Raw genomic sequence first — 23,094 nt, forward strand, 5'->3', positions numbered from 1 at the left:
ATTTGATTTAAAAAATACCAGTACGTACTTAGGGCAAACAGTTTTAAAGATATATACAAGTAAAAAAACTGAACTACGTAAATTCATTTCTTTAACTTCTCATATGCTCAGATATACATTGCCATCATCGTTAACAGAAGTAAGTCAATTATGTGTTGAAAATTGACACAATTCTCTTTGATAAACAGTTAGACTGTAAGTGACGAGGACTTCTCTTTACATAATTCGTAAAATAAGACTCAATTAAGACTTATGTGTAGCTCTTCACAGGAGGATCAGCAACATATATTATATTTCATCGGATGGTAACATGGGACTGCTGATAATGTTATACATGCACGTTCTTTTAACACGAGGTATATGTACAATAATACAAATACAAATAGCTGTATTCTCTCTTGGTGGACCAAGTATGTTAGTCTTTACCTTTTTCACCATACTGCCTCAATGATCACTTACTTCAACCTCTGAATCCGATAACTTTATTTCTGCGCCGACTGAAACTATACTCAACACGGTCTTGCTCATTACTAGAAACGCCATCAGTATTGCACTCAGAATCTTCTTCCAATTCAGAAGAAACATATTTCTCAAAGTTAAGATCATATATGATCACACTTGCAGTTATACATAAAACTGTCCAATGATTATATTAATGAAAAATACGAACGTGAAAGGTAACAGGGGTGGCCAGTCACCCAACACTCATATAATTCTGTAAAGAAAGGTGATGTGAACAAAGAACACGCATACGCTAATAAACACAATTGTTTTCTAAGTTTACATGAAGGCGCGAAAATCAGAATAGTATTTCTAGCATTAAAGAACAAAATAATCTGAAGTGCGGTTACGCTCCCTCCTGTTGCCAAAGAGGGGTTAAATTTAACTGATCTTATTGATAACAGTTCGACATAGTTCCCATATATTGATTAACAGTTGTAAAAATATAACTTTTCCTTCTTGATAATTCACTTGAACACATATACAAAAGTAAAGTACGGTTCTACAAGTCGCTAAATTTTGAAGTTACAAAATGAAAGCTGTTATTTTTAAATGAAAAATAAAATAAATTAAAAATAAATAAATCAAAGACGATAATATTGGTTGAAAGAGGAATAAAATGAATCTTTTTAGCTTTTTTATTCGCCTTTTTTTGCTTTCTTTTGTAATTCATTTGATACAAATAATGATCTTAGGAAATTCAAAACGTAAATGAATCTGAGTTCAGGTAGAAGCAAAACTGAGGGAGCCCGAAAATCAGACACTGAAGGTATCAGTTACAATAAGTAACAGATTATTCTTTTATGGTAAACGATTATCTTCCCTAGTGAAATACAAAATCTATAAATGCAATTTATGTATCAGATTTACATCACCGCAAGAATATTACCAAACATATACGAGGGTTGGGGCAAAAGTCATGGCAACTATTTTTTTTCTTGAAGATACCAGTCCGGTTGGAAAATGTGAAATATACAGACGAAAGGGCAAGGTGTTAACTACATGTGTGTAAATGAATAGCACTGAAATATCGTAACACACTAATTTATTACTGTAGTATACAGGGCAATATATCCTTCACGGTGCAAAAGATTAACAACACAGTACGCATACAGTTGACATGACAAATCTGTTCCTAAACACCCTCAAAGTAGTTCCCTGCTACTTGCACCACACGCTGCCAACGATGTGGGAGGCGCTGAATACCATCCTCCTCAGCATTTGCCGCGCCATGTGTGAATCGGGTCAATTATTCGCGCACAGCATTAGCAATGTCCTCACGTGTTGCAAACCGCCTACCACGTAGTGGTTCCTTAATCCTTCGAATGAGATCAAAGTCACAGGACGAAATGTCAGGAGAGTACGGTGGATGCTCCAATTCTTCCCATCCCCAACATCGCAGTAGCTCCCCTACACACTCTTTTTTATTTGGTTTTGCATTATCGTGCAGGATTATTACACTGTCCACAAGATACGGACGTTTCTCCCGAACGTCACGTCGTACCTGTCGCACCAGGAAGTCCCTGTAGTACTATGCGGTCACTGTTCTTCCATATGGAACAAAGTGCAAACAATGACACCCCTGACGTCATACGCGACGATCACCATCAATTTGATTGGGGAAGGATTCTGACGGAACTTCTGCCTCCTTGGTGATCCAACATGTCGCCACTCCGCGGACTGACGTTTCAGTTGTGGTTCGTATGCCCTGGTCTAAAATTCATCGATGGGGATTATTCGTGACAAGAATTGATCGCCGTTCTGTTGCCACCGTGCAAGGTGGTCGGAGCATATTGCATAGCGCATCTACCTTTGAACTTCTGTCAGTGCATGCGGTACCCACCGGGATGCGATTTTGCGTAGTTGCAGCTCATTACGCAATATCCTGTGAACGGTGCTTTTCTCGATGCCACTTGCCACGCCAACTCTAGTAGCGTCCATCGTCTGTCTTCATCCAGGAGCTGATCAATGACGGTACGTGCCACGACGGTCCGCACACTGACAGGTTGTCCCGAACGTTGCTCATCAATGATTGACAAGCGTCCTTGCTGAAACTTCCCTACCCACAGTGCTACTGTGCGGTAAGGTAGGGCATTATTCCAAAGGGCTTCCACTAACTCACTGTGATATTCCTTCCCATTTCTCCCTCGGAGAACAGCTATTTTGATGTAAGAGCGCTGCTCAACACGGGTTACTTCCATTTCGCACGACACTCACCAACTGACTGATTTCAGTCCTCGCTGTGCTACTACCAGCTATCACAGAGCCATCTGTTGTTCTGCATACACACTATACCTGCAGAACTTCCACACGACACATGTAAGTTTGTGATCCGCTCACATATTTGGAAGAAAAAAAAATAGTTGCCATGACTTTTGCCCCAACCCTCGTACTAATAAGCAACCTTTTTTGTACAGCACTCCTTTGGCCTTTAAAATTGTGGCTAAATTTCCATATTTTATGTGTGACATTTATAAATATGTAGGCTATATTTGTAATGCTGATATATTAAAAGCTGAACTAATCTTACTATTACTGTTAGAATTTTATTGCACTATAAATTTGCAGAAAATGCTGATAGAAAATGTATTTATGGAATAAAAATATTTTAAAAATGTCCTTTTAAGATCGATTTAATACTCTTTTGAATTACTACGTAGCATCACACAATAACAACATTTACAACGCTGTGTCCTGCAAGCACGGACACACACATTTTGTTTCCTTCCACTTCATGAATAAAACTCAGCATATTTATTTCATACATCTTTTTCATGTAGTTCTTTGCTGTCGGAAAGATTCAGAAGAATATTTTACTAAAAATACGTAATTTCACACTGTCCACTTTTTTTTTTTTTTTTTTTTTTTTTAACTCAAAGGAATGTCAGCACACATAATTAAATGCCTCATGCAAATCTTTAAGAAACACAGAACGATTTGATGTGCTGTACCATTGCCCACGGAGTTGTTGCAATGTTTATTCGTTCGGACAAAGCTTAAGTCCACGTTTACGATTCTTCTCCTGCACATGAGTTGCACTAAATTCTCTTTCAGTTGCAACTCCCGTATAACATACTTTCTAGTAAAGAATAGAGCTAACCGTGGTAAAAATTTCTCCACCATCACATTCAGAAACAAAACTAGTTTCGAATCGAAGATGTACTCCAGGCATTTTGCAATAACGAGCTTTATTCTGTACAACATTGCCGGCCTCACACGTTATCTAGCTCACAAATTATCTGAAAATATCCACATAGTTGAAGGCAAAGGGGAAGAAGTAATTCACACAACAATTACAATTCTCAATAGAGCAGAATTCGAAGAAAGAAAACTTGAATGTTCTTTCCTTTATGCGAAATAAGCTTGTTTTACAAAAATATATTGTTTCATATTAATTTATTTTACGTGAACGCTTAGAAGATGGCCAAATATGTAAAAAAATCAACAAACAAATGTGTTCTAAAATACTCAATTCTCAAGTATTCTAAAATAATTAATGTAATGAGCAGTGTTCTTATTCATCTCGGAAAAAGATGCAAAATCATCGAAATCCTAATCCTACTTACTACAAACGCTTACCGATAGCCATTGGATATTGCCTCAAATGTCCCAAATCGTACAAAAGCCAGAGCAACTCTTGCTGTAGAACTGATACTTCCACTGCATCATTTGTAGCGTTTAGACTGGGGTTAATTGCTGAAACTAAAGCTGCTACTTCCATGTATCGCGTACATATCACAGGTTTACCATTAAGGTATAGCCAGGAGCGAGATCCAACACCGGGTCCAATGGACTGACCTCTTTTATCTTCATTTCCTTTACCTGTTTTTAAACAGAGAAGTGCACCAATTAAACAAAATCCTGAGCAAATAAAAACATTATGAGAGATAAATTAATGCTCATATGCAGTCTGAATTATCATGCATGGTTCTAAGTTAGATTAGCAGCAGGAGTACAGAACACCCTATGTTCACCCAGTATTATGAAGCAACGGTGAATTTCTACAGCCATTCCACGAAAAATGGGAATTTCAAGAGAAATGTACATATGAAATTTGAAGAATAATTCTATCTACACTAGAATGATCGTCCTTATATTGTATAAAAACAACTTATTTGTTCTTTTATTGTGCCTCTTTGTTATATATTTGTATCAATGAATGAAACTGTTCGTGCATTGTCAAAGTATCGTTCAAACAGGATGAATTTGGATAGCTTGTATCAATTTAGTGGACGCAGTAAAGTAACATATTTTTGAAAGGAAAGAAGCACACTTGTAGTTTTCAAGAAAGCATTAAGTATTTTCAAGGCGGGTACTGTTTTTAACTTATGAAAGTTTTAATGAGCAACAACACTATGTAACCTCCGTTACAAGAAATATTGTTAAATTCATGTAAAATTGTGTGTTATTTGTCCCAAACCTGCGGAGAGTAATAATGAAGGGATAACTAATGCCTTATTTACAATAACTTTTTTAATAAATATAATATTTCTTTTTAAAAGGTGTAACGGAGGTTACATATCTTGAATTGACACTGACACGATGTGGCTTCCGTTACACAAAAGAATGATGTAAATTCATGTACAATCGAAACAATAGGTTTCTTAATTACATATAACCTTCAGAAGGTAATAATAAAACCACACAAATTAATTCTGCACAAGAATTCTATGAACATGCTGTCAATTTGTCTACAACTGTTGATGTGCTTTTTCTATCTCAAGCTGAGGTTGAAGAAACGGGTCGCCTCCTCGTGAAGAAACGCTGGATGTTAGCTACTGATCTTGGAATATGGAACTCCCATCACTTTGAGAAAATAGATGAAAATAATATCTTAGTTGGTCTTGCCGCGACGTCCAATTTAATCAAAATACATGTTTCTTCGAGGTCGACTCAGTAAACCAGCCACACAAACATTATCTCAAAGGCGTTTAAAGTAGTGATTATTACACTTATGATGATGATGATGATAGTGGCACATTGTCTAGCATACAAACTAGGCATTCTGACGTTCCTGGGCCATCAGTTGAAAAACCTGTATAAGGAATTCGAACTCTCATCACATAATATTAAGCCAGAAACTTACATTCTGATTGATTTCAAATGTGACGCTACAAGTAAAGTTGCCTCGCAGGCATCTGTCAGACTGGATGTAAAGATGAAGTTCGGATGGCATTTCTAAAATTGTGTGTCAGTGGCGGTAAATTGTTTCAGCTACGAGCAAATAGACAGAATTTTACCTCTTGCAAATCTGCAGATAATATGTAACAGGATATTGTACAAATTTTCGCATCCAGTTGATGTATATGAAAAGTGAATATTTGATTAAAATCAGACAAAGTACCTGATCTTGTAGAAACAAACTTTAAAACTTGATGGAGTATATTTATTTCTGTTAATTACTTAACACAGATAACACACTCATTTGTCTTTTTTTTTTTCGTTATGTTAAGTTATTTTGTATCTTATATCCTATAGTTTTTATTAATTTCCAACTTCACTGCACAATATTTTGTATTGCTCTTGAGTGGAAATTCAGAGCTTGGTATCATTTATAAATAGACTGGTTGTCTTATTTGTGCTGTGTAATGGGTGACTTCAACTTTCGCTTATTCAAGATTCGCCTAATAACCTCAGGCAATGGAATTTACAGATGTTAACTCAAGAGAAAGTGTAGGCGAATCTTGAATTCAAGATTTGCCTAATGCGAAATTATGTTGATAGCACTGACAAGAAACGACACAAAAAGTTGCAGTTTCTAAATTTAAATATATAGATACTCGTATATTTGAAAAGTACATATTAAAACAGTATAAGCACAATTATATTATATGACTAAATATTACGGGCCATATGCAGAGGCATTCTGATGCGTGATTAGTGCCACACTAAATAGTTCGACTAGCATGTTTTCTGCAGTAGTCAGGCCTTTAGCATGGCGCTAATCATACGTCAAAATATAAGATGATATATGTTTGACATCGAGATATGAAAATGTTACATGAAGTTACAAAATGTATTACGGAAAATATAAAATGACGGCATATGAATAATAGTATACGCTTGACATCGAGCACCGACATTAAAAATGTTAATTTTTAATTAAGTGCAAACTTGTTAATCCAGTATGTAGGGGTCTGAACCCAGAAAAAAAAATAGTAACTTAATGAAACTTGCAGGACAGCTTCTTTCCATCAAGTACAGGCATATCCTAAAACTGTCCAGATATCTACCTTAAGCTTCACCCAATATGACTTCCGTATCTAATCTGGTCACCATAATCTATAGAACAATCATATTTACCTTGATTTCTTACCTTAGGTTCAATTATACGGCCATGAAACTTATAACAAAATATTTTGTAAATCAAATTTCCTTTTGTTTGATAAATCATACATCTCTGTAGGTTAGGTAGATATAAAATTACAAACGATAGAGTAGGTTTGAGTCGCTTAATCTTGTATCTGTTTCTTTCAAGCGTATTTTTCTGATTACTTAAAAAACTCTTGCATAAAGAAGGCAATGTTTAAATACATGAATTTTCATGAAGTGACACGACTTTGTCTCTGTTCTAAAAAGGAAAGAAAATTTAGAATCTACTCGAGAGATAGGCAGTCAATTGCAACAGTTTGTGAGTTTATTCAACAAGTCTACTGCGAATCCTCAAGAACTAGTAAAATTGGGATAGCATTTCCAATTACACTTTTATGTATCGCATGATTGAGACGCACTGGCTTTCTGTCGATATTTTACATACAGAAGACTCATTTCACATCAGTCACTCATCCCTCAGTTTTACCTATAAGAACAAGTGCGAGCAGACGACTCGTTTTGAAGGTGTATCATCAGAAGCAAACTTGGGTTGAGTAAGATATTTCAGCAATTGATTGGGGATTGGAGGAGAAAATGAAGATTGCTACTGAATTACTTGTCCTGACAGACCAGCCCCAAATTCTTTTCTGAAGCTGGTGCACTGCAATTGCAAATGTAAAACTCTTATGTACTTAGTTCACCTGTTCATATTTTAGATTGTTTTATTCAGACATATGAATTAATTGCAGGGAATCATATTTTGGGAATCAAAAAACAACAGGATGAAGGTAACATGTTGGCGTTATTTTAGTTTGAACTACTCTCCAATTATATGCGTACATTACAGGGTTGTTTTGTTTAAAACAAATTTTATATTTATTTTAAACATTTTGTTTTAAACACGTATATTTTTAAGACTTGTTTTAAACATACTTTTATTTAATTTTATTTTTGTAAAAAAAAAATCTGCCAGAGAAATAAAATTATCAAAAAGTGCTTCCAGGCCCGTAACCAGGGAGGGGCTAGAGGGGGCATAGTCCCCTCTAAAAAACACGCTAAAGAGAATTTTCAACCTGACACAAAACCAGTGAAGTTCTTGTTATTATATTTACCAATGTCTCTCTCATTTTGGAAGGTAGAAAATTGAGTACAAACGTTCAATTAAACATATACTTCTATTTTGTGTTGATATAATCTAAAGTTGCTGTAATACAGGGTGAGTCAAAAGTCCTTCGACACCTGCATAAGTTTGAAAATCGACGGGAAAAGTAAAAAGTGATGATGGGAACAGAGTTTGATGAGGGGCCGCAACTTTTGGAGTGTATGTCATTCATGGCCGCCATCTTGAAATCCGCCATTTTCGATTCAAGTCATTTTTTTTTAATGGGAAGTGGGGTGTATGACACATCAAATAACACTAGCTTGAGCTAAGGAATTTAGTGGTGTATTTTTTTTTTTATCTTGTACAGTTTAGAAGTTATTAATGTTCAAAGGTGGGAAATTACCTTGATACTGAATGCTACAACACATGTTCTACGTGTTGTCCATCCCGTGCAATGCACAACTGTAGTCGCCGCAACCACTCTGACTGCACACGGAGGATAATGTCTCCTGAAATTTGGTCACAGGTTTGTTGGGTGCGTTTCTCCAGGTATCTCAAATCATGGATTGTCTCAGCATACACTATCTGCTTAAGATGTCCCCATAGATAAAAATCAAGGGGCGTTAAGTCAGGGGATCTGGGCGGCCACTCCACGGGACCACAGCGACCAATCCACTTCCCTGGCAGTTGTTAATCCAACCATTCACGGACACCAAGTCCATAGTGTGGAGGGGCTCCATCGTGCTGAAAATAAGATGGGAAAATGCCGTGAGCGTTCAGTGTGGCAGGGAACACAAGGTCCTGCAGCAGCATCAGATACTGTAGTGCAGTTAAGGTGTTGTAAATGAAAAATGGCCCAATGATGCGGGTGTCCCATATGCCACACACCCATAACCTTCGCTGGACTATGTTCTCGACTCGGGTCAACTCAGTTCGGATTTGCGTCACACCAGTATCGACAATTATGTCGATTAACCTCCCCGTTCAAAGTGAAATACGCCTCGTCGCTGAGCAGAATGCCCTTGGCAAACGCAGGATCCAGTTCGTGTTGTTCAGTAGCCCATATGCAGAACTCCAACCGGCGATCAGGGTCATCCTAGTTCAGTATATGTTGCATGTGCAGCTTGTAAGGATGCCACTGATTGGTGTGCAATATCCGGGCAACGGAGGATTGGCTTATTGCACATGCTAGGGACACACGACGGGTACTTCGTTTAGGACTTTTCACAAACGACGCAACAACCGCCGTTGCAGTTTCTTCATTGGTGGCAGTCTTTGGTCGCCCACTATGTGCCCTATCTTAAACAGAGCCCGTCTCCCGGAATTTGGTGATCACGTGAGCCACCGTGCTGTGCGATACCGGTTCTCTTCTGGGTGCCGTCTGTTGTAGTCAGCTGTTATTGTTCGGTAGCTGCGTTCCCCTGATATAAGGATGATTTCGATCTTCTGTTCACGTGTCAGACCCATTTTAGATCACCTGGAACAAAGAGAGGACTGGGTCAGTATCAAGGTAATTTCTCACCTTTGATCATTAATAACTTATAAACTGTACAAGATAAAAAAAAAATACACCACTACATTCCTGAGCTCAAGCTAGTGTTATTTGATGTGTCATACACTGCCCTTCTCATTTAAAAAATGACTTGAATCCAAAATGGCGGATTTCAAGATGGTGGCCATGAATGAAACACTCGAAAAGTTGCGGCCCCTCATCAAACCTCTGTTCCCATCATCACTTATTACTTTTCCCGTCGATTTTCAAACTTATGCAGGTGTCCAAGGACTTTTGACTCACCCTGTATAATTTTGTTCTAATGTTTAAAAATAAATACTTCAATTTTAATTAATATGAAACAAAGTACATCGCAAAGAGCTCGTATTAAGCACACAAAAATGAAACAAAAAAACTACGTTCGATTATACATATATAATAATATTCTCTCAAGTTTTTCTATTAATAAATGCAAATGCTTTGGTATCAGTATTTTTATCTCATCATTCTTAGGAGTTAATACAAACAAAAAGCTGCAGTAAAGGCTTACGAGAAATTTATAATTTGTAAAACAATACTACAAAATAGCCCCTACCGCTGGTCTAGTGAATAGAGCGCGCTTGTTTGAATGTCATCTCGGGGTCTGATACCCGTGGAATTCTTGCAATCCAGAGCAATGTGGTGGTTCGCATTCCACTTTAAACTGCAAACTTCACCTTTTTTATAGCCTCGGTACTGAAAAAAAGATGCTAAATTTTAACAAACAAACAAACAGTTGGTCTTCTACAAAATGAGAATGTGATAGAAAATAGTGTTTTTATTTAGATAGAAACATAATAAATCAATTTTAATTAACATATAATGAAGTCATTATACAAGTTAATTGGAGTGTTTTGTTGTGACAAAAAGTTTATGTCAAAATATTCTGTTTATAATATTTTGTTTTCTGCAAATGGAACAATCCTGATTAATGGGACGTGTGCTCACTCTAACATTCAGTTAATTAGCTTTTGTTTAATGTAAATGCGACGTACAATGACGTTCCTCATCTACGTTTACCATAGCATTATGTTGTCCCAAGGACCTCAATTGTATTGCATCACATTTTTTTTTAAATCTTTGTATGTTAATGATCAATGTTTTTAATCTTTAATTTATGTACTGTCAGGGTTGGCTGGTTTAAACCAAGGTGGTTTAAACCAAGGTTTAAACCAGCTGTTTTTTCAAAACAACCAACTGGTTTAAACCAAAAAACGAAAAATGTTCGTAAAAGTGTAAATGTTTGTAAAATCTTGATGAACACACATTTGTGGATTATCACGTTTCACTTCCGTATATTATTCGTATTATATTCAGACCTAAATTCCTCATTCATTACTCAAAAAGATTATACTACAAAAGCAACTTTTTTAATATAAGTTTATAAATGTTTGTTTTGTGATTTTTTTGTAGTTATTATTGTTATGTAATTGCAATCAAAGAAAAATTCTAAATATTGTTTCGTTTCAATGTTTACTATTGATAAAATACATCGAAATGCCGTACTTTTTGTCTGTGTGTGTGGGGAGGGGGGTCATACAGACCCCACGAGAGGCATTTAGTGAAATGAGAAGTATCTTTGGTATCTATTTATGTATAAATGAGTCTGAGCCAAAGTGGACTCAAATAATTCGTATCTTTATTCACTTTTCTTACTGATATGCAAATTAAGTCGTTGTATTTCTTTAATTTGGACCAATAAAAGTCGTTGTTAACTAACTTGAACTAAATTAGTTCTTCTGTACTCCGTAGCACTTTGAAATTGTCCATATGTAATTCTGTATAATGGTTTCACTTGTGCAACTGTTTATCTTTTTGTCCTTTTGAAATGACTCTTGACGGTTATATTAAGAAGCGTGTAAAGATCAGTACAACGTATTTTCATCAGGATTCCTTTGTGAGTGAGTCGGCAGACGTATCGCATTTGTGGCTAATTAGTCCTGGTTCCGAGTTCAAATGGAGGACAATTTCTCTCGGATGTAACTCGAGAAGCAGTTTTTATTCCGCTTTAAGCTTATGTGACCCCTTCCAGCATAACCCGGCTGTTGCATAATAACATTAAGGCGAAACAAACTTATTTCTGTCCATATATGATATGAATATATCGAGCAAATTATTTAAACCAAATAAACCTGGTTTAAACCAAAAAAACCGGTTTTTTGGTTTTTTCAATAAAAACCATGGTTTTTGCCAACCCTGTGTACTGTAAGATTGTCAATACAGGATATTATGTATAAAAGAAACTTTAGCTGTTACAGATTCTGTAAATAATAAATAAGTATGCAATTTTATGGTGTTGTGTCATGTCTTAATCATTGTCCCCTCAGTATTCACTTCTGTCCCCCTAAGAAATCAGGCTGGCTACGGGCCTGAGTGCTTCTTATTCAAAAGACTATTTTCTTCCCATGTGAATGTTTTGATTTCTTGTGGCTACAGCAGGTCAATGTGGTGATCTACAATTTATTTTGCCTCTTTTTCCCCCTTGTTTTTAACGTTTCTTGTATTATTTAAATGCTTATCACTTACAATTGCGAGAAAGTGTCGTAGTCGAAGGTTAGACTACTTACAAAACTGATATTAAAAAATAAATAAAAGAATTATCATGGAAACAAGTTTTTGTGTTGTATTCAGGAAACAAACAAAGGGTTCTTTGCTAAATTGTGTTTCTGAAATATCACAGGCATTCGTTGACACAGTACATGTTAGTTCTCAGTCTCCATACATACATACTTCAGAGAAAGAAAAAATCCGAAATGAAAGAAAGAAAAACTATGTGACAAGGTGCAATCTAGAGTTTTATATGATTGCCGCTGGAGAGAGGCGTTCGTTTAGAGGTAATCCGCCCCCCTACCTTGAATTTCAGATGTTGGGAGCGTAATACAGATTTCCTGAGCAAAATCCACAGAAAAAAACTGAAATCCTTTACCGGACTTTGATCACCATATCTATTGACCGTAAGGAACTATAGGCCTAAATTGCTCTCTTGTATATTTTTTGGCCTAGGATTCCAAAGGTTTTACTACTTTCGAGTTTCGGGCCTACTTAAAATTCTGGAAATTGGGCCTAAATAACTTTCCAGTTTTGATAATCTATATTTCATTCGTATTTATTCGGTGTAAGGACCCCAAACTTATTCTGATGGACTTTCCTTATCAAAAGGTTTCTAAAACTGCCTTACTGTCCCCAAAATCTGAGATTCATGGTAGGTTGCCCTCTTGCCCCCACTGTCGCCCCTGTCTAGTGGCAGTCATATGAAACTATCCCACGCCGCCTTTTCACGTGGATTTAGTTTCATTTATTTCGGACTCTTGACTGCGAAGATATTACGTTTTGAGATAGAATTCATTTGCCGAGCAAAACTGAACCTTGTTGAAAATAAACTTGGATCCATTGTGCTCTGAACGCCCCACATATTACTTTTCTTCAATAAATTACTGACTTGAAAGAAAGCAACCAATTACATAGGCTTGTAGAAAATATTCTAAAGTTAACACAACGTGAAGTGTGCTTCAAATATTACTTTTCGAGAATTTATTATTTTAAAATAATTTTATTAGCATCAGTGTTCTGAGATAGTAATCAAATTTTGTAACTGAAATCTCACAAGCCTCCACGAAACGTGAGTTTAGCCCCTAAGGCCATAACTAGGAAACGTTCAGAAACAGTAACCCCAAAATGACTTGACTTAGGGCTAAATAACCACACAAGCGTATTTCTGGTAAAATTCTAGCCTTAAAATATGTAAAATGACTCTCTTTGCATTTGAAATTTCAAATTGCAATCAAAGATGGCCGCAATGATATTTGCCATCTCACCATCTGATGTATCAGACCACTTTCAAGTTTCATCATCCTCCATCACAAAATTCTAGCCTTAAAATATGTAAAATGACTCCCTTTGCATTTGAAATTTCAAATTGCAATCAAAGATGGCCGCAATGATACTTGCCATCTCACCATCTTTCAAGTTTCATCATCCTCCCTCAACCCGTTCTCAACACACAAGGGTGCTGAGGACTTTTATTCCACTATGTATATCGATAAACTGTGTGAAAGCTCCATAGTAGGTAGATTATAAAATCTACCTAAAAAGCTTATTACAACTAAGAAATTACTTATGAGAGTTACTGGCAAGAGGGTGTAATGAAAAGGGCTCGTGATATGAAATAAGTTGAGAATTACTAATTTATACTGAAATATTCTGTACCCAACTCAGTGTATACACCGGGATAAAATAAATGAAAAAGTAGGCTGCAAGCAGTGGTGCTATTCAGCCGGTTCCGACCGGTTCGCTAGAACCGGTTGTTAAATATTTCGAGTATGCAGAACCGTTTGTTATAACCAGCATAATAGTAAATTTTAGTTTAACTATCTTTGTTTTTTAAAAATTCTCACAGCTAAAGGGTTAAACAAATGATTCCGTAGAACAAAGTATGAGCGGTTTATTTCTTTATCTCAAATGCTCAAATACCAAGAATGAAAACTGGGATGCCCCTAATTGTCACAAGCATATCAGCTATACCTCGTTGGAAACCTTATGAGACACCCATTTCAACAGGGTAACTTTGGTGTCTCTTGGACCAAACTAGTAAAAGAAGAAGAAGACGAAAGTCAAAATTTTTGCGAAAAAATCTATTTTTTCCAAATTTGTCCGACTATGGCAACACTGGTATTTGTCGTACGCAAGGAAAAAATCTTACATTTACGCCAGACATTGGGAACAATGATATAAAAAAATGAAGGGTTTACGTACAATAGGAATGGAGGAAATAATTCGGAACCCCGAACTTACGTGAATCATCCTGTATTTTGTTCGAGAGATTGTGGTATACGCTAACATTGGCAGGCTTGGCCACGTTCCTAATTGTCACAAACATATCAGCTATACCTCGTTGGAATTCGTATAACACACACATTCCAACAAGGCAAGTTTCGTGTCTCTTGGGCTAAATTAGTAAAAGAAGAAGAAAACGAAAATCAAAATTTTGGTTGGAAAATCCATTTTTTAAAAATTTGTCGTACTATGGCAACGCTGTTATTTCTCGTACGCAAGAAAAAAATCTCACATTTACGCCAGACATTGGGGACAATGATATAAAAGAATGAATGGTGTAGGTGCAATAGAAATGGAGGAAAAAATTCGGAGCACCGAATCTGCGTGGATCATCCTGTATTTTTTTTTCGATAGATTGTGGTATACGCTAATATCGGCTGGCTTGGCCACGCTCCTAATTGTCACAAGCATATCAGCTATACCTCGTTGGAAAACTTATGGAACAAACATTCCAACAAGGTAACTTTTGTGTATCTCAGGCCAAACCAGTAAAAGAAGAAGACGAAAGTCAAAATTTTGGAGGGAAATTGAAATTTTTCGAAATTTGTCGGACTATGGCAACACTGTTATTTGTCGTACGCAAGGAAAATAATTCTCACATTTGCGCCAGACATTGGAAACAACGATGTAGAAAATGAAGAGTTTAGGTGGAATAGGAGTGAAGAAAAAAATTCGGAACGCCGACCCTACGTGAATCATCCTGTATGTTTTCGAGAGATTGTGATATAAGCTAACATTGGCAGACTTGGCCACGCTCCTAATTGTCAAAAACATATCAGCTATACCTCGTTGGAAAGCTTATAGAACAGACATTCCAACAAGATAACTTATTGAACAGACAGACAGACAGACACACACACACATACACACACACACACACACACACACAGAGAGAGAGAGAGAGAGAGAGAGAGAGAGAGAGAGAGAGAGAGAGAAAAATGAAATGAAATCTTTAAGTTTTACGTCCCACGGTTATGCCGGTTAGGCTAAAGGAGACGGTGATAATGAGAGATGAGTGAAATGGTGGAATGAAGAAAGTGGGAGGAAACGGGAGAACCCCGAGAAAACCCACGAGCACGGTGTTTGTCCACCACAAAGTTCACTTGGCGGGGGCTGGGATCGAACCCGGGACCCCAAGCACCAGAGGTGAACGCTCTACCACTGAGCCACCGCGCCCCCCGAGAGAGAGAGAGAGAGCGAAAGGAAAACAGTTATCACCTCAGAACGCACCGTTCTATTTTTAGCCTGGTCAAAGTCAGCTGTAGCTATCAGTTGAACCTAAGGGTCGTAAATATGCATTTCTTTCAACTCCCTCCTTTGACAAGTTATTTAGTTTAGAAAAAAATCTTCCTGACGAAGCAAAAGGAAAGAAAAGAAATGATCTTGCGACGAACAATGTTAGGTGAACCAATGCGAGTTTATTCTCTGCCGTTAGTAAGAGTGCATTCCTACTGCACTTACACGGTTTATTTTTTGCACAATTATTCACAATAACGGGGGTAAATGTGAGAATTATTTTTCTTGCATACGACAAACAACAGTGTTGCCATAGTCCGGCAAATTTTGAAAAACTTGATTTTTCACTCCAAATTTTCATTTTTGTCTTCTTTTTCTTTTACTAGTTTGGCTCGACAGACACGAGTTATCTTGTTGGAATGTTTGTTCCATAAGCTTTCCAACGAGGTACAGCTGATATGTTTGTGACAATTAGGAGCGTGGCCAACCCTGCCGATATTAGCGTATACCACAATCTATCGAAAAAAAAAATATAGGATGATCCACGCAGATTCGGTGCTCCGAATTTTTTCCTCCATTTCTATTGCACCTACACCATTCATTCTTTTATATCATTGTCCCTAATGTCTGGCGTAAATATGAGATTTTTTTTCTTGCGTACGAGAAATAACAGCGTTGCCATAGTACGACAAATTTTTAAAAAATGGATTTTCCAACCAAAATTTTGATTTTCGTCTTCTTCTTTTACTAATTTAGCCCAAGAGACACGAAACTTGCCTTGTTGGAATGTGTGTGTTATACGAATTCCAACGAGGTATAGCTGATATGTTTGTGACAATTAGGAACGTGGCCAATCCTGCCAATGTTAGCGTATACCACAATCTCTCGAACAAAATACAGGATGATTCACGTAGGTTCGGGGTTCCGAATTTTTTCCTCCATTCCTATTGTACGTAAACCCTTCATTTTTTTATATCATTGTTCCCAATGTCTGGCGTAAATGTAAGATTTTTTCCTTGCGTACGACAAATACCAGTGTTGCCATAGTCGGACAAATTTGAAAAAAATAGATTTTTTCGCAAAAATTTTGACTTTCGTCTTCTTCTTCTTTTACTAGTTTGGTCCAAGAGACACCAAAGTTACCCTGTTGAAATGGGTGTCTCATAAGGTTTCCAACGAGGTATAGCTGATATGCTTGTGACAATTAGGGGCATCACCAGACTTGCCAATGTTAGCGTATACCACAATCTATCGAAAAAATACAGGATGATTCACGTAGGTTCGGTGTTCAGAATTTTCCCCTCGATTCCTATTGAATCTAAACCCTTCATTTTTTGATATCATTGTTTCGAGTGTCTGGCGTAAATCTGAGATTTTTTTTTGCTTGCGTACGGTATATATCAGCGTTGCCACAGTCTGATAAAATCTGAAGAATTGTATTTTTGAAAAAAAAAAATGATTTTCGTCTTCTTCTTCTTTTACTAATTTGGTCCGAGAGACACGAAAGTTACTTTGCTGAAATGTCTGTTCTATAAGGTTTCCAACGAGGTATGGTTTGTTTATGTGTGACATTTAGGGGCGTCGCCAAGCCTGCCAACGTAAGGGTAGACGAAAATTTCTCGGGAAAATAGGAACAGGATGATTCCCCTAGATTCTATCTTCCGATTATTTTTTTACCTAGTAATTGTACCTTTGCCCTTCATTTTTAGGTATAATTATTATCAATGTCTGGCATACAGGTCAGAATATTTTTTCTAGCGTACGACTAGAAACAGTGTTGCCAGACTCACAAATTTCGAAAAAAATATTTTTTTCCACTTTTTCTCTTTCTTTCTTCTTATTCTACGGGTTGGGTACGGTACCCTCAAAGGTTATCTTACTAGAATCTTTGTTTCATAAGCTTTCCAACAAGGTATAATTCATACCCATGGAAGAATTAGGAGGGGTGCTAGGGCCGCCAAAGTAAAGGTCTACGATTTTCTTGAAATCCCTGCCCGTCCTGAAAAGGCTAAGCTACTAATTTTTGCTGGGTATCAACATTTTCCCCTACATGGTGGACTATTTAATAAGAGCGCAAAAATAGTTTCAAGAGGAAATGTTAACTAATAATGAAGTGCAGGACTGTCAACGTATGCGAGCTAAACCAAGTTTTTTAAAACATTCAACTTTCGTCTACGAAGAAAATTAACTGTGTGTCATCGTTTTGATTGACGTTTGCATAGCTAGGAGGTATTAGGCGAATCTTGAAGCCCCGGTGTAATGCACTCTTTTCTTTACACCCACGATTTGATTACAGAATTATTATATCTCGTTTTGCAAGTCTTTGTCTTGTTCGGTACTAGTATAAGACGAACATTCATTAAGATAATATATATATATATATATATATATATATATATATATATATATATATATATATATATATATATATATATATATATATATATGTGTGTGTGTGTGTGTGTGTGTGTGTGTGTGTGTTTATAGACTGCCTACAGTTACATGTATTATGTAAATAATTATTGTACTTACATAAACCGAGTTATATTACGATATAGTACCTCAGGAGTAGTTCAGCGACTGATCTGAAATTACTTGTAACCTCCGTTACAAATCATTTGTAACCTCCGTTACATAACAAATATATCAGAAATAAATGAAATTTTATTTTTTCTCCTCACAACTGTTCTTTCACTTAATAGTTTTATTCTTTAATAAACAGAAAAATCGAACAGCAATAGTTTCGGTGCTACAAGGAACCAGAATTCTTATTGGAAAAGTACGAAGAGTTAACCCTGTTCCCAAAAATGTAACCTCCGTTACCCAACAAATAACGGTTTTTCTCCACAACGATGTGATATTTCCACATGTACCTATATACTATAAATGGTGGCATGGGTATTTATTGTTTGGTCTATAACAACACGGACAGCACAAGTTTTATATGCACAATATATCACTTTGCAGTAGTAAAAATGTAACCTCCGTTACAAATGGAATTGCTGTCTAGTAAAATAATCTTGCACTTATCTTGAAATAATCTTGATACACCACGCAACTAAAACCCATTTGGCCAACAATGGATGAATCCAGGAATTTCGTTACTTCCGTTCTCAATTCAAGTTGAAGGATCGAAAATCCACTTTTTGATTTTAAACAATATGTCTGCTAGGTAACGAAATCTCAGACCGGTGTTTTAAGTAAATATTTTTTTTTACTTTCCTTATATTTGATCTATTTGCTCTTTAAAGTTATTTCTTTTGGAAATTTAAATAAAAGTAAAATATTTCAGTTTAACATCTCACGATTGTGCCCTGTTTAGGCTAAGAGAGACGAATTATTAAGTGAATGACAATGGAAGAATTGGTAGCCGGGGATCGAACCAGTTGACTATTTATAAGTCAATTCGAAATCTTACCATTGCAAGTTCCATATGTCGCTCATGTCTTTGGAACCCACCAAAAACAAATAATGACAGAAGTCAAAGTTGACCCATCCATAGGGTTTAACAAGTAAATCGTAATTAACGTGAACTGTCGATTAAGAGACAAAGAGAGAGAGAGGTCCCTCTGAACAGATTTGAAGTACTATCAAATCGCCAGGGAGTTCATTTTTTAAAAGATATAATTTAACTATTGCCACAAATGCATTACAAAATTAACAAGAACCAAAAAATAAGCCAGTCTTAATTCTTATACCACTGGCACAACCCAGATTCGTTGTGAGTGGGTGGTGATAATCTAATGATAGACCGTACGAAGGATTTATCACCTGTTTAGCAGGTTATAGCAACTTTTTTAAACTGTGCTCGTCTTATATTGAATGAACTATTGCCACCAGAAATTCCAGGCCATCTTCATGAACAAGCTTCGTGACTCATTCTCTTTGCTCTTGGTGCGGGAGACTTCGGCATGATTCCCGAGCATGAGCATGTGTGATTTGCATCACACGTTAAACTAAGTTTTAGGTCCACGTTTCATATAGTCTCAGTGCAGAAAAGAGACGAAAGAATCTTCAATTTCGAAAATTTTAGCCAGAATTATAAGAAAGGTTTTCACCTTTCAACTAAGAGGCTACTAACTTGAATTCCACAGTTATGCTTCCTATAAGAATTCTGAGAAATCCAATGTAATCATTCACGTGAAAGAACAAAAACCGGATCTGATGATGTAGTAGCATGCTCAGATAAACAATGAAACACGGAGAGTGTACGGCTGAACGGGTAGTTTGATTCGCTTCAGCAGCTCTGACAATGTAAATGTTCCATGTCCACTGAATTCCACCCCAATCCTCCATATCACGTGTCTGGTTCGGGAATCGATCCCTTAACCAGTTTTCGTGAAAGCCACATTGAGTTCACATTCAATGAACGCGGAATGATAACTACGTCATTGTCTCATCGAGTAATTAGAGCCTAGATTACGCAATTTCAACAGAATCAATAAAGGAAAAAAAAAGTACACGACACGAAATGCAACGAATCTGAATATAGCTAAATAATACAAATTCAAACATTTACAGCTTTACCCAGGATAGTATAGAAACAAAATAAAAGGGAATACCCAGTAGATATTTCAAAGATTTTGATTACAATGAACTAAAGGTTCTTTAAAAAGCGAGGAACAACTACAGTAAACTACAGATTACCCGCGGAACTGGGTAGCGCGGCAACCGCGGATAATACGCAAACTGGCAGATCATCATCATCATCATCATAGGTATACTGCCTTTATTGGCAGGTCACTTGCTGCAGCTGAGAAGCTTCCATGCTCCACGGTCCTCCGCTAACCTTTTCGTCTTCGCGTATGATCTTTCTGTTTTAATATCATCCATTAATTGTAGTCTCTTTCGCCCCCTCCCTCTCTTTCCCGCCACCACACCCTCTAGGACGTCCCTCATGATACAATTTCTTCTTAGGCAATGTCCCAACCAGTTTCTCTTCCTCTTCCTAATAATATCTAAAAGTGTTCTTTTCTCACCCACCATTTCTAACACTCTCAAACTGGCAGAGGAAGGACATAAACCTAGAGGAAAATGCTTCTGAATGATTTTTATTTACGCCAGGGAGCTTATGCATACAATAATGACTTAATAAACAACATTTTTGTACTTACTTTTTCACAAAATAAATAAATACATCGGCCAACTACTGTATGTTGGTTTTTCGCGTTAAAATACCTCCTTTAAAAAAATGAGATTGAAGGGGTTTCAAACATTTTCTTTAAAAATTACATATAATCGAGAGTTTACTGTACATAGCTTTCGAGATATAACTGTGGAAAATAACTAAAATAAGCTAGTTAATTACAATTACTAAGCGGAAACGTCAGTCGTTGGTTTCGCTTTACAGACCAGTAAAATCTGACTTTAAAAAAATCCGAACAAGATGAATTGAGTTGATTTTAGTTTAGCGTCCCTTTCAGCAGCGAGGCTATATGAGACGTGGACCTACTGATTAACGTGGAATCCGAACCACATGAGCTCCCGCCGGGAATCGAACCCGGGTCTCCCACGCCAAAGGCGTGTACGCTAACCGCTTAGCCACGGAGGAGCTCCCGAACAAGATGAATTTTAATGGGGACCTTTATTTTGATTTCCTCAGTATATCCTGAAAAGTACCCTTAATTGAGCAGTTTTTTCTGTTTGGGGAGGGGTGAAGGAGGGATTTTTTGCAATTATTCGAAAATTATTAATTTTTCGAGGAAAATAGTTATAAAAAAATTGCAGTTTATAAAATTTTACAAAAAAGGGCCAGACTCTTTCCCTACGTAGAATAAATTGTTTCAAATATATTTCTTATATTTGGAGAGAAACAGCGCACACCACTACAATATAAAGAAATGATTGATTCTTTTCTCAGTACACAAACTCAAGCCGTTTGCCTGGCACTATTTCTAAGTAACTTCAACGAAGAGACCGTAGGCTATTTACATTTTTTGATCTGTATCGTAATGAAGGAGAAGGGAGTCAAAGGGGAAAGGGCAGTTTATCTTATAGGCCTATATATAAAAAAAATAGCACTCGGTTGGCTGGGGACTTCGCCCCAGACCCCTACGCTTGCTCAGCCTACAGACTTGCATTTCTTTCAGTCTTTGCTCCCGCTTTTCACACGGCAAGAATACGTCTACGGCATTATTTTTTGAGTAAAATTTAAACAGTTTTCCCCCTTAGAATATACATTTGAACCAAATTGGAATGATAAAAACCTCTGTCGCCCCACTGCGTTGAAAACTTGATTTTGAAATGGTTCACCCGTTTCCAGTGAAAATGAGTATGACAACCTCGAAGTCATTTTTATATATTGAGAAAAAAACATTATAAAATTTCCCCCTTCTCTCGTTAAAAGCAGAATTTCCGAAAACGCTGTGGCATATGCCTAATTTAATGATTTTAAATGATAAGTCTAAATACCAAATTTCATATCTCTAACCATAAGGGATTTTAAGATATGGCTATCTTATTTCAACAATTCAAGGGGGCGCGGTGGCTCAGTGGTAGAGCGTTTACCTCTGGTGCCTAGGGTCCCAGGTTCGATCCCAGCCCCCGCCAAGTGAACTTTGTGGTGGACAAACACCGTGCTCGCGGGTTTTCTCGGGGTTCTCCCGTTTCCTCCCACTTTCTTCATTCCACCATTTCACTCATCTCTCATCATCACCGTCTTCTTTAGCCTAACCGGCATAACCGTGGGACGTAAAACTCAAAGATTTCATTTTCATTTTTTCAACAATTCAACCCCATCCTTTTTTCTTCCCTTGTAGGGAAATTAAGAAAAAACGCCGCAATATGTGTCTAATTATTTAAAATGGGAATTCTAAATACCAAATTTTGTTTCCACCCTCAGAAATTTGGAGATATGGACACACTACTATTGCCACCACTATTTACCCTTTCCTAGGGGAATTTCCAATCCTTTCTTAGTTGTATCTTACATCGCAAATCCTATGCACTGTCAACATTTCAAGTTTTTAGCCTGGGTGTTGATCAGTCATTCAGTCATAATGACTACTTTTGTCCTGTATAGATGAATATTTCTTTGTTGGTCCGGTATATAAAGTAACACGTTTGCTTGCTACACTTCTAAGTAAATCTATCCAAAAGACCGTAGCCCGTTTAGAAATTCTGAGGTGTACGCTAAGGAAGGAGGAGAATGTTCAAAGGGTAAAAGGTGGTTTAAGAGTTGTGTCAAAAAAACAGAATGTCTCACAAGCACCTCATTAGGATAATGAAATTCGGTTTGTCAACTTAAATCTAAAAACTAGGCGACATACACATCTTCTACTCTTGAACATAATACTGTGAGAATAACAACCCTCTAAGCACCAAGGGGAGTAGGAAGGATATAAATAATCGATAATGATAAATAATGGAAAAGAACCCAAATTAGTGTCGAAGGTTGCTGAGGTGAATGGTGACACTCCTCATATCATTTAAGTTGAAGTTCAAATCTCAATCTGCATGGCGGTAAGAAGGAGTGAAAAATAAAATGTCCAAAATGACCGGGGCTGGTGCTGAACCCATAGTTTTTGGGATCTTTAAGATGTTTGGTAACATTTCCGTTGATATTTAAGTCGAAGTTCAG

At 36.9% G+C, this 23,094-nt stretch overlaps 1 protein-coding gene across 2 annotated transcripts in view; it reads right to left on the bottom strand.

The window, feature by feature from the left end:
* Mnn1 (menin 1) overlaps positions 1-23,094 on the bottom strand; it is a 124,534-nt gene that overhangs the window by 49,488 nt on the left and 51,952 nt on the right. For both annotated transcript variants that reach the window (XM_081758801.1, XM_081758800.1), the window contains exon 3: positions 4,081-4,323. In XM_081758801.1, the coding sequence (XP_081614927.1) occupies positions 4,081-4,323 (243 nt within the window). The remainder of the gene's footprint in view (positions 1-4,080; positions 4,324-23,094) is intronic.

Source organism: Thermobia domestica, chromosome 5 (assembly GCF_964235325.1).
Source record: "Thermobia domestica chromosome 5, izTheDome1.hap1.1, whole genome shotgun sequence".
NCBI classification, from domain to species: Eukaryota; Metazoa; Arthropoda; class Insecta; order Zygentoma; family Lepismatidae; genus Thermobia; species Thermobia domestica.